Source organism: Halichoerus grypus, chromosome 2 (genome assembly GCF_964656455.1).
Source record: "Halichoerus grypus chromosome 2, mHalGry1.hap1.1, whole genome shotgun sequence".
NCBI lineage: Eukaryota > Metazoa > Chordata > Mammalia > Carnivora > Phocidae > Halichoerus > Halichoerus grypus.
This window is the reverse complement of record NC_135713.1, coordinates 96,540,342-96,553,029: the sequence shown is the minus strand read 5'-3', so window position 1 is coordinate 96,553,029 and position 12,688 is coordinate 96,540,342. Positions and strand designations below refer to the sequence as shown.

Here is a 12,688-nt window from a genome sequence, read left to right as displayed (position 1 = left end):
GGAACACAAGCAGGGGGAGTGGAAGAGGGAGAGGGAGAAGCAGGCTTCCGGCCGAGCAGGGAGCCCGATGCACGGCTCGATCCCAAGACCCTGGGATCATGACCTGAGCTGAAGGCAGATGCTTAACAACTAAGCTACCCAGGCATCCCTCAAAATGTAAATGTTTAAAATGAAACAAAAAGTATAAAAGAAACCAAGGAGGGATTCTTTTATCATTGTGAAGGAAAAAAAGCCTTTCTAATTATGAGATAAACCCAAATAATTCAATTATTAAGATTACAAACACCCAAACCCTTTGACAGAGTACTTCTCTGTCAAAATAAACAATTTTATATATGTTTGAGAACATATATACATAACTTAGAAAATATCTCTGGGAGGACAAAAAATCAAATACATTGGTTGCCTGTGGAAAAGAAGACTGAGTGGCTGAGGAGATAGGGATGAGAAGGAGATTTTTACTATATACCTTTTTATACTTAAAAAAAAACTTTCCTGAACCATGTAAATATATTACCTATTCACAAAATCTGTAGAAAATGTGGGCAATAAAGAGAAGTATAAATAATAAGATAGAAATCCCCTATGATTCTACCTGTATTAAGACTTTGGTGGACTTCCTTTCAGCTTTCTATGGAGGCTTATCTATGATAGAACCATAAATTCTTTCACAAAATTTGGATCAATCTGTAGAAAGTTTTAGAAACTACATTTTGCACTTAACATTATATTTAAATATTTGCAATGTCACTAAAATTCTTCCTAAAACCATTAAATATTGATAATACTCCCTCATAAGGATATATGATTTATTTATTTAAGCATGAGGGTATAATTTATTTAAGCATTATGTAATTCCAAAACATTTGTTTTTAATTTTTCATTATTGCAATGCCTCTGAGATAATTTCCTTATACATAAATTTTTGGGTTTTTTTTTTTTTCCTTTAAGAAAGGAGTCAGGGCTATTTTTAATACTAAAAGGAAAATGAAGAGTGCGGCCCAGAAAAAATTACTTATCCATGTTCAGTCAATAAATTAACTGAAAATAGACATTAATTTCTTAGTGAATTCTAGTCAAACTACTAGACTACATTAATAACTAATACTCTAAAAGTCACTGACCACTTCATTACAGATGCAGTATTTTAATAATAAAATTTAATTTTGAAATACTGGAAAAATGAGATAGTACCAAGTACTAACAACAGAAGAGGAAGTAGAAATTACATGGCTGGGTTAAAAGGAAAATTTCTTTAAGAAAAAAGGGGGGGGGGCGCCTGGGCGGTTCAGTCGTTAAGCATCCATCTTAGGCTCAGGTCATGATCCCAGGGTCCTGGGATTGGGCTCCACATCAGGCCTGCTTCTCCCTCTCCCACTCCCCCTGCCTATGTTCCCTCTCTCACTGTGTCTCTCTCTGTCAAATAAATAAATACAATCTTTAAAAAAAAAAAAAAAAAAGGAAAACTTGCAGGCAAAAATCTGATTGAAATTTTCAAATAATTTTCACTGTTTTGTTAAAAGTAAAATAAAATTTTGGGGGACAACTGGGGTTTCAACTTTATATGTTATCAAAGTTTTGATAGCACAGTCCTAATATCATGCTAAGGCTTTGATTCATTAAAAAATCTAATTAATTATCCTTTCAGTTTAACAGTTCTAAACATAGTACTTGGCACCACTGTGCTTTATCATTGGAGTTGCCACCGTTTTGATATACACCCTGACCAAAATGTTGCCTTTTGTTTTTTAAAGATTTATTTTTGTTTTATTTATTTATTTTCCATCCACTATTTTTTATTTAAATTCAATTAACTAACATATAATGTATTATTGATTTCAGAGGTAGAGGTCAGTGATTCATCAGTCTTATATACTACCCAGTGCTCATTACATCACGTGCTGCCCTCCTAAAGATTTATTTGAGCAAGAGCGCACACACACACACACACACACACGCATGACTGAGGGGAGGAGCAGAGGAAGAGAGAAAATCTCAAACAGACTCGCCACTGAGTGTGCAGCCCAAGGTGGGGCTCAATCTCACGACCCATGAGATCATGACCTGAGCCAAAATTATGAGTCAGACGCTTAAATGACTGAGCTACCAGGAGCCCCCCAAATGTTGCTTTCTTTAGCCAATTTAATGTGGTTATTAAATCCTTGTCTCCTTGTACTTTGCTTTCTTTTCCTCCTTCCCCAGGTATATCCTTTGTAACAAGTATTTTTCTATCTAGACAATTCACATGAAGACAGTGTTGGTCTGACTTGAGGGACAGAATTAACACTCATCTTGCAGGGTAATTATGTTGAATTAGCTTTTTACTATATTCAATTATAATGTTCAGAAGACATGTGACCTGAACACATACGGAAATCCATGTAACAATGAACTAAGGTGGTTCTGTTTTAATCTATTGAATAGGATTAATTTGAGATATATCCCTTCATGTTATAGAGTAGTTAACCTAACCAGAGGCTGTAACAGAATACAAGGTTGGTAAAAATTTCCCAGGGCACACATAGAAAAAAAGGATCATGCCTTTTAGAAAACAAATTACAAGCTAACAAAATATTACTACTCAGCACCTTCAATTTTTATAAAAGATGAAGAGCAACACCTACCAAGCCACAAAAAAAGACTGGATGCAGGGTGCCTGGGTGGCTCAGTTGGTTAAGCATCTGCCTTCGGCTCAGGTCACGATCTCAGGGTCCTGGGATTGAGCCCTATGGTGGGTTCCCTACTCAGTGGGGAGTCTGCTTCTCCCTCTGCCCCTCCCCCTGCTTGTGCTCTCTCTCTCTCTCAAATAAATAAATAAAATCTTTAAAAAAAAAAAACACTGGATGCATTTTCGGACATGGTTTTGAGGGAAGGCTAGGACTAAATCCAGACTCTCAAAGAGTGTTTTTTCAGACACAGTTAACACACCTGGCAGCCTGGTTCTTTATAATAGCCCTGCCTTTCCTAATCCCAAAGGTCATCAAACCCTTTCTCCAGTCTTAGCAAAAAGACCTTTTTTTTTTTTTTTAAGATTTTATTTTATTTATTTATTTTTTTTAAAGATTTTATTTGTTTATTTGACAGAGAGAGACACAGTGAGAGAGGGAACACAAGCAGGGAGAGTGGGTGAGGGAGAAGCAGGCTTCCTGCCGAGCAGGGAGCCCGATGTGGGGCTCGATCCCAGGACCCTGTGATCATGACCTGAGCCGAAGGCAGACGCTTAACGACTGAGCCACCCAGGCACCCCTAAGATTTTATTTTTATTTATTTTGACAGAGAGAGAGACAGTGAGAGAGGGAACACAAGCGGGGGGAGTGGGATAGGGAGAAGCAGACTCGCCACTGAGCAGTGAGCCTGATGCAGGGCTTGATCCCAGGACCCTGGGATCATGACCTGAGCCAAAAGCAGACGCTTAACCACTGAGCCACCCAGGCGCCCAGCAAAAAGACCTTAATAGCTGCAACACTTACGGATTTTTTAGCTACGGGACGCCTGGGTGGCTCAGTCAGTTAAGCGTCTGCCTTCGGCTCAGGTCACGATCCCAGGGTCCTGGGATCGAGCCCCACATCGGGCTCCCTGCTCAGCGGGGAGCTTGCTTCTCCCTCTGCCTGCCGCTCCCCCTGCTTGTGCTCTCACACTTTCTCTCTCTCTCTCTGGCAAATAAATAAATAAAATCTTTAAAAAAAAAAAAAAGGATTTTTTAGCTACGTGAACCTGTATGTTTTCCCTCTTGGGGATCTCTACTAGAACTTGTGTCCCTCATACTAAAGTTGAGACTTTGTGCATAAAAAAAACAGCCAAAGTGAACTGCACACAAGCAAAGAAGATGAAAAAAACCAAAAAACAAAACAATGGCCCCACCAATTCAGCTCCAGCAATGCTCAGAATTTGGCCATATTGCCATGCCAATAAGAAGAACACTAGTTTTTAACCTTGAGCTATAAGGTCTGAAAAAAAGATGTTTGTATGGTACTGCAGAGAAGCATTTTAAATGAATTAAGGGGGAAGAAAAAGATTGGCCAGCCAAGACAGAGTGAGCCATCTAAAGCCTATTTCTCCTCTCATTACACAAAAACTCTGAGTATTTTTTAAAAGCTACCTAATTTGAAAAGTAAACAATAGCAGGTAGATTGAGGACTGAAGTCAAAATCTAAACACCATGTAATAGGTGAATTTCAGAGTTTGTTTTTGTTGTTTTGTTAGTCCTTTGTCTCCAGCTTTGGCCTAATCCTGAAACTGCACAGTGGGCTCAGACAGCAAAAACTCCAGAAGAAACCCCCATCTCTATCCAGAAGACTAGGGAAAGGGATCCCTGTGAATGCCAGAAAGCATGGGGGGGAAATCTCTGGGTTTTATTTGTTTTCTCTCTTTAGCCTCAGAAATATACTGCTACCAATCGTGGCAATTTGGGCACTTAAAACCCAAGAGAGAACCTGTCTCTCTTGCTAGAGGAACCACATGCTCACGAGTATGGAGAGCATCTCTTTTATTTCCTTCTCTCTCTTAACCCTTTTCCCTGGAGGTGGCCTTAGTTGCAAGGGACTGCTCTGAAGTAAGAAAGCCCAGAGAAATCTTTCTGGTCATATGAACCAGCATGTGGGTATGGGGAAGGAAGGGTGCATGAGACTCCTGCACGGAAAAAAAAAAAAAAAAAAAAAAAAGAGCAGAAAAGGGGAATCACCTAATTCTATATATGATTCAACATAAGTCTCAGGCTCAACCCTGAGCTGTCCACATGTAAAGCAGATTCAAAGAAACATGACAAAGACTTTGAGAACTGAACTACAATATTAACTACTGCTCAAGTTCCAGATTAACCCCTGAGTGGTACGAGTCAGACTCAAAAAGCATAGTAAAGGCTCTGAAAATTGGACTGATATAACCACCACCCACAGGAGGCAAAACAGAACGTGCAGTGAGAACCTAACTCATTAGGCTAATTGCCTGTCAAAACAAAAATCAACCCTGTAGAGGATTTTAACAGGACCAACAATCCAGAACATAAGATTCAAAATACATAGGATATAATCCACAATTACTCAACATGCAAAGAACAGGAAAATCGAATTCTTGAGAGAAAAGATAATTTTTTTTAAAAGATTTTTTATTTATTCACCTGACAGATAAAGACATAGCCAGAGAGGGAACACAAGCAGGGGGAGTGGGAGAGTTCGGAGAAGCAGGCCTCCTGCCGGGCAGGGAGCCCAATGTGGGGCTCGATCCCAGGACCCTGAGATCATGACCTGAGCCGAGAAGGCAGACGCTTAACGACTGAGCCACCCAGGTGCCCTGAGAGAAAAGATAATTAACAGATGCCAACCACACCCCCATGACCAAAATGTTGGAATGACAAGACAAAGACTTTAAAGCACTTATCTATGAGATAAAGGTAAACACTCATAAAATAGATGAAAACACTGAAGTTTGCAGCAGAGATATAAAAACTATAAAGAATCAATGGAAATTTTAGAAGAGAAAATTATAATATCTGAAATTAAAAATTCACTGGATGGGCTCAACAACAGAATGGAGATGATAAAGGAGAGTAAGTAACTTCAGAGATAGAGCAACAGAAATTATACAGTCTGAAGAACTGAGAGAAGAAAATTAAAACAGCTTCAGGGGGGCGCCTGGGTGGCTCAGTTGGTTAAGCGACTGCCTTCGGCTTGGGTCATGATCACGGAGTCCTGGGGTTGAGTCCCACATTGGGCTCCCGGCTCAGTGGGGAGCCTGATTCTCCCCCTCTGACCCTCTCCCCTCTCATGCTGTTTCTCTCTCTCTCTCTCTCAAATAAATAAATAAAATCTTGAAAAAAATTTTCTTTAAAAAAAAAACAAAAAAAACCAGCTTCAGGGATTTGGGAAATAGTATCAAAAGGTCTAACATTCATGTCATTTGAAGTCCCAGAAGAAGAGAGAAAGAAGGGCGCCTGGGTGGCTCAGTCGTTAAGCATCTGCCTTCGGCTCAGGTCATGATCCCGGGGTCCTGGGATCGAGCCCCACACTGGGCTCTCTGCTCAGCGGGAAGCCTGCTTCTCCCTCTCCCACTCCCCCTGCTTGTGTTCCCTCTCTCTGTCTCTCTGTCAAATAAATAAAATCTTAAAAAAAAATTTTTTTTAAAAAGAGGAGAAAGAGATTGGTATAGAAAAAAATATACAAAGCAATCATGACAGAAAACTTCCCAAGTTTGCTAAAAGACAAGACATTTATATATTCAATAAGACATTTATATATTCAATAAGCTCAATGAACCCCAAACAGGAAAAACACACACACACAAAATCATGCCCAGACATACTGTAATCAAACTGCTGAGAACCAAAGATGGGGGAAAACTGAAATCAGACAGATAAAAAAAAATGACACATTATACATATAAGAATAGTGATTTAAATGGGTGAGAGGACTTAACTACAAAGGGGCAGCACAAGGGAGGTTTTTTTGGAGTGATGGAACTATTCTGGATCTTAACTGTGATGGTTGTTACAAGACTCACTGTGTTAGTCGAAATGATGCCTGTACAGCAAGAGCAAATATTACTGTGTGTATATATAAATGAGCCAAAAACCTGGGTATCATCATCTCTGCTCTAAATAATTCCAACTTTAACCTGGAACCTTGCTAGAACTGCAGAATTTCAGATCCCACCCCAGAACTCCTGAATTGGAACTCCCCATTTTAATGGGATTCTGGAGTGATTTTATAACGGTATTAAATTTATTTAAAGATTTTATTTATTTATTTGACAGAGAGAGAGAATACAAGCAGGGGGAGCAGAAGTGGGAGAGGGAGAACCCGATGAGGGGCTCGATCCCAGGACCCTGGGATCATGACCTGAGCCGAAGGCAGATGCTTAACCAACTGAGCCACCCAGGCGCCCCAAGGGTATTAAAATTTGAAAAGCCCTGCTCTAGGGCATGCTCGAGTGAATGAAAATCTGATTATGCTTCTCCTCCACTTAACATTTTACAAAAGACACACGCAGGATATATGAGGCCTTACATGACCTCACCCTACTTTCCTCTCCAGGCTCATCTTTCACCACTCCCCACCTCACCATTTAACACTTCACTTGAGTAAGAATTCACTATTTGTACATTCCAGCACACAACACAATGCTATGTCCCCTTTACCCATGCATTTCCCTCAGCCTAGAACACCTCTTCTTCATTTGCCTAATTCCTAAACCACCTTCAAGCCTCTATTCAGAAGTCAACTGTACCAATCTCTAAGGACTACCTGGGCTCCTAAACCAGCCAAAGCATACTTCCATCCCTGGACTATCGCATTTTATTGAAATTATCTGCCTATAAAAAAAGAAAGAAAGGGGGCGCCTGGGTGGCTCAGTCGTTAAGCGTCTGCCTTCGGCTCAGGTCATGATCCCAGGGTCCTGGGATCGAGCCCCGCATCAGGCTCCCTGCTCAGCGGAGAGCCTGCTTCTCCCCCTCCCACTCCCCCTGCTTGTGTTCCCTCTCTCGCTGTGTCTCTCTCTGTCAAATAAATAAAATCTTTAAAAAAAAAAAAAAGAAAAAGAAATTATCTGTTTATGTGTCCTCCCTGGCCTGTAGGTTTCTCAAAGACTCATCTCTTCTATAGTTCCCCTGGATCTAGCACAGAGAACTAGATATGTTCAAGGTTTTGATGAACTGAACCACCATCTTTTTTGGATTCTTATAAAACTATTCGTTTCCAATTTAGTAGTAAACAGTTCCCCCATCACACATTCTTTTCCTAAAATTATGTTAACCATCTCCTAGATCAGAGCTTCCAGTTGCTTTTCAGCTTTCAGTTGCTTTTCAGCATTTTCTGAAAAAATGCATTTCAGAAATCTAGACCCAACACTTTTTTTGCCTGTACAAAAGGACTTAGCCTCAGGCTAAAAGGAAAGGGTTTTGTTTGTTTCTGGTTTTTTTTTTTTTTTAGATGCCATAAAGCCATCTACCATAAAGCTCATTTTGTCCTAAACTGGAGGCTGGGGGGATTGTGTTTCGTTTATTTACAAGTTCTTAGCTCACGCCTGGCTACCTCACAAGACTCGAATTCCGCCTGCCATTACACATTCATCTGGTAATAATTTCTACTCAGTCTGCGAGGGCCACTCCACCTCCAGTACCCAGCACAATGGCGGGCGCCTTGTCCAAGGCCTGGGGCTAACGGTGGTCACCTTCTCCAGGGCAGCTCCTCGTCATCCAGGTCGCTCTCCGTCACCGACCCGTCTATCACAGTTTCATCACTGTCCCAGTCTGGGGCCTGGGCGCCTTCCTCCATCTTCGCCTCACGTCCGGAGCCTTGTTTATTCTCCTTCTCTAACGCCCCGCTTCCTGCGAAAAGAAAGGGCACGCTGAGGGTCGGGGGGAACTTTGAGCGAAATATGAAATTCGAGGCGAGACGCGGGAAACATGCCTGGAACAGAGCAGCAGCGACGTTCCTCGTCGGAGACGCGGTCCCGCTCGGCCCCCTCGCCGCCCGCCGCACGTCTCAGCCGCGTGCGGCCCCGCCCCCCGACGCCGGTGGCCGGAAGTGCCTGGCGGAGCGCCCGCCCGCTCTGGGTTTCCCCGCCGCCCCGGGCGTGGCGCCCCCCGCCGCATCCGCTTTCCGTGCTTTCTTACCTATTCATTCGCTGGGCGGAGTGACTGGGGTTGCGGTTGTGGGGACCAGAAAGGGAGCGCTGCCACAGACAAGACCGCAGTCCGAGCCTGCCTAACGCCACCGGCAGGAGGGAGACTTAGGTCACCTTACCTGCAGTGCGCCTCGTACTTGTGAGACCCAGACCTGGAAAGAACTGTCAGCTTCTGCCCGATCCAGTACCCCCGCTGTCCGTCTGACATTCTGAAGCCAGAATGTTACCTTACACCGGAAGAGTGTTTGTTGCAGTCCACCAAGTGCTGCCTTTCTCCTTAATTCCTTTGACACCCCTTCCTCGAGTGTCCTTTCGGGTAGGCAAGACAAACATGTTTATCCTAAGTTTATAGATCATCAACCCATCTAACTGATGTATTTTGTATTTGTATTTTTCCCTCATTAACTCTTTAATTGCCTTGAAATACAGGTTGTGTAGATAGAGGAGAATAAATGCTTTATTTTTTTTCCTATATAAATTTTTAGAATGATAGTGTCTAGCAACTTCCAAGAATAGCCAATTATGACTTTTGAATGAAGTACTAGATTTTTATATATTTGAACATTCAAAACAAAACCAAGTGAACTCCATTTGCCAAGAGAGGTAGATTAAGGATGAGAACCCCTTCCCCCATCAAGTGTTTAGTATTCACTTTGAAATCTCCAGCATCTAGCACATATTGGGTCTTTAAAGGTTTGTTGAATAAATGGATGGAACTAGGGTTTTCTGACTCCCCAATTCACTGCTCTTTTCTTTACATGCAATGGCTTTTCCATTCTTATCTTACAGAACTAGACCTCTCCGTGTTTTTACACCTCTCCACCTACATCCTCCATGTTTAAATCAGTCCTAAATCCCCATCCACTCTCCTGCTCACCTACTCCTTTGATCATCTAACTCTGTTAATTGCCAGCAATGGAAAGTGCATATCCATGAAAAGGCTGGTGGGTGGCTCTAAATGCCCAATGCCAGAAGGTGACTTTGCACTAATAAAAGACTTTGCTGCAGGCGTCTGGTAACTCTAGCTAAGTATAGAAAACTCGGAGTCTGAAATTCAGATTCCTTTTTAAAATACTTTCTCCTTTGGTGGATAAGAGTCAGTTATTTTTGCATCTTCAGTTCTTTTATATTATTCAAGACAGTTGCCAAGATTCAAAGCATAAAGAAGAAATAGCAAAGATGATCCACATAAATGCCAGTATGATTTTAAAGGAAACTTTTTTTGTTTTTATAAAATCCAAAGTTTCACTGCAGGACAGAGAAAGAAGAATGACCGATCTGTGTTAGAAATCTACGTTGCAAATGACAAGAAAAAATACAATTCAAACTGATTTAAGCAGATAAAAAGGGTGAGCTGGGTCATGTAACTGAACCATCCATAAGTACCCAGGTTGAGAGGAAATTTAGCTCAGCTTTCTTCTGAATTCGTTAGTTAAACACTGAAATAAATTGAAACACATCAAATGTATAAAAATCCAGAATCCTTGAGGAGAACACAGGCTCTTCGACCTCAGCCGCAGCAACTTCTTCCTAGAAACATCGCCAAAGGCAAGGGAAGCAAGGGCAAAAATGAACTATTGGGACTTCATCAAGAGAAAAATCCAGGACTTCATTTTAAAATAATAATTGGTAATTTAGAAGGTGGATAGGTACCATTTTATTATTTTAAAAATTAATAAAGGGGAGGAAAGAAAGCATTTATCCAGATGTTTCTATACAATCAGTATTTCAAGGTGACCAAATTGTTGATTAGGGAAAATTTTCCTTAGAGAGAAATCACAGCTAACAAATACAAGAGATACAATAGAATTAGAAAATCATCATTTTGCAACCCATGAAGCAATGGATCTAGGCAATGGTCAGCAATAGCTGCAATAGTTAGGCAGAACAGTAAAAAAAAAGTAAAGTAAACAACTACACCTTTGTTTTTTCACACCTGCACACCTACATCTTCCATGTTGAAATCATTCCTAAATTCCTAGGTAAAAGGCTGATGGAGAATTTTATAATAGACAAGTCAGGATGACAACACTTAAGTCCAATAATAATCTTAACATCAATAAAAGTCGACAACCAAATATGTACCTCCTGGCACAACACTATATGAATAAATGGCACTTACCTAATACCTGTGAAGTAGTCTAAGCCAAAAAAAAAAAAAAAAAGTTAAAAACCTGAATCTAATCAAGCCTCTAGATCTGTCAGTTATTTATATGCAGGAAGAGGGGGCAGAGGAATAGACTAACACCATGAAGATGAAATTTACCAAACCTAGGTTATGGGAAATTCTATAGAACAAATGACCTGGTTTCTTTCAACAATTAAATATCATGGGATTTAAAAAAAGGGAATGAGAACTCTTTTACATTTACAGAGACCCTAAGAGGGGCGCCTGGGTGGCTCAGTCATTAAGCGTCTGCCTTTGGCTCAGGTCATGATCCCAGGGTCCTGGGGTCAGGCCCTCTGCTCAGCGGGAAGCCTGCTTCTCCCTCTCTCACTCCCCTGCTTGTTTTCCCTCTCTTGCTGTCTCTGTCTCTGTCAAAATAAATAAAATCTTTAAAAAAAGAGAGAGAGACCCTAAGAAAAGGGAAAAAAAATCAAGTAGTTAAAAAGGAAAATTGATTGTTAATATAAATACTAATACAGAGTGAATTAGCAAAAAAAGAAAAAAACCTTGAAAAGAGCATTATATCCTTTTTAAACCAACAAATATTTGTAAAAATTGAATAACACAAGGTAGAATAAAATTAAATTTGATTATAGTAAAATTTAAATCTTTGAGGATTCATGAAACCAATTAATCCTTAAGAACTATAATCAAATTTTATAGCTTGATTCCATTTAGGCTGTAAGTCTTTTTTTTTTTTTTAAAGATTTTATTTATTTATTTGACAGAGAGAGACACAGTGAGAGAGGGAACACAAGCAGGGGGAGTGGGAGGGGGAGAAGCAGGCTTCCCCCTGAGCAGGGAGCCCGATGCGGGGCTCGATCCCAGGACCCTGGGATCATGACCTGAGCCGAAGGCAGATGCTTAACGACTGAGCCACCCAGGCGCCCCTAGGCTGTAAGTCTTTAAATAAAAAGTCCTATATGGGAATTCTTTACTTGTTTTAAAGGTGAATTAAAAGGAGAATGTCAGCTCTACCACCTCAAATTTGCATTCGGAAGAAAAATTCCAAAATCATATCCAATAGCATGTATGCTAACCCACAAATGCTGGTGAGGGTCAGTGCCCTGAAGGAGGGCTGAGAATAAGGGCCTTTCCCTTATTGGCCTAGCCTTCTTATGGATGAAGCAGACAACAAAGAAGTACATGAATGAATGAGATAATCCAGAGAGTGATGCATGCCTGAAAGAAATAAATAGGTTGCTGAGATAGAGAATATGATTAGAGATAGCCTCTCTGAGGAGGTGACATTTGACCTAAGACCGAAAGCCTGGACATAATTGCAGAGGTTCCGAGACAACCTAGAAGAACAGAAAGGAGGCTTGTGTGCCTGGAGCTGGGGAGTAGGGGAGAGTGGTATGAGATGAGGCCCAAGCACTAAGCAAGAAGTAGAGTATATACAAGGTGTAATGTGATGAAACTTGTTTGCAAGTATGGATTTTGAAAAAAAAAAAAGAAAACTTATTATTTTGTACTTACACAATATATTTGCTTTTATAATTAAAATTCTTTTCTGCCTAGTGCTTCATATCATTTACATCCTATCCAGGTTGCTTTAGATCCCAGAACTATGAAAGGTGAGACTTTCATGGAAGATTTGTTTTATCATAACCAAACACAACATGAATCTCCAAAAGAGTAAACCCAGCAGATATTTTTCACTCAAGTAATATTCTCCCCCCAAAATAAAGCTATATAAAGTGTTTCACCGAGTATTCTATAGTATTTTAAAATGCATTTTCCAAGAGAATCTTCATTTACTCTAAGATTTAAACATTTTTTAGAAAATGCCACTCAAGCACAACTTAGAACTGTTTTATGAATGAGGGATGCCTGACAGTCTCAGTCAGTAGAGAATGCGACCTTTGATCTCAGGTTTGTAAGGTCAAGCCCCACAGTGGG

At 40.7% G+C, this 12,688-nt stretch overlaps 1 protein-coding gene across 1 annotated transcript in view; it reads right to left on the bottom strand.

Moving 5' to 3' along the window:
• The window catches only part of ANKRD31 (ankyrin repeat domain 31), a 143,569-nt gene extending 135,101 nt beyond the window's left edge, over nucleotides 1-8,468 (bottom strand). The window contains exons 1-2 of the mRNA XM_078067181.1: nucleotides 8,399-8,468; nucleotides 8,164-8,316 (exon numbers count right to left, since the gene is read on the bottom strand). Coding sequence (XP_077923307.1) covers nucleotides 8,164-8,267 — 104 coding nt within the window. The 5' untranslated portion in view covers nucleotides 8,268-8,316; nucleotides 8,399-8,468. The remainder of the gene's footprint in view (nucleotides 1-8,163; nucleotides 8,317-8,398) is intronic.
• Between the last annotated feature and the right edge of the window lie 4,220 nt (nucleotides 8,469-12,688).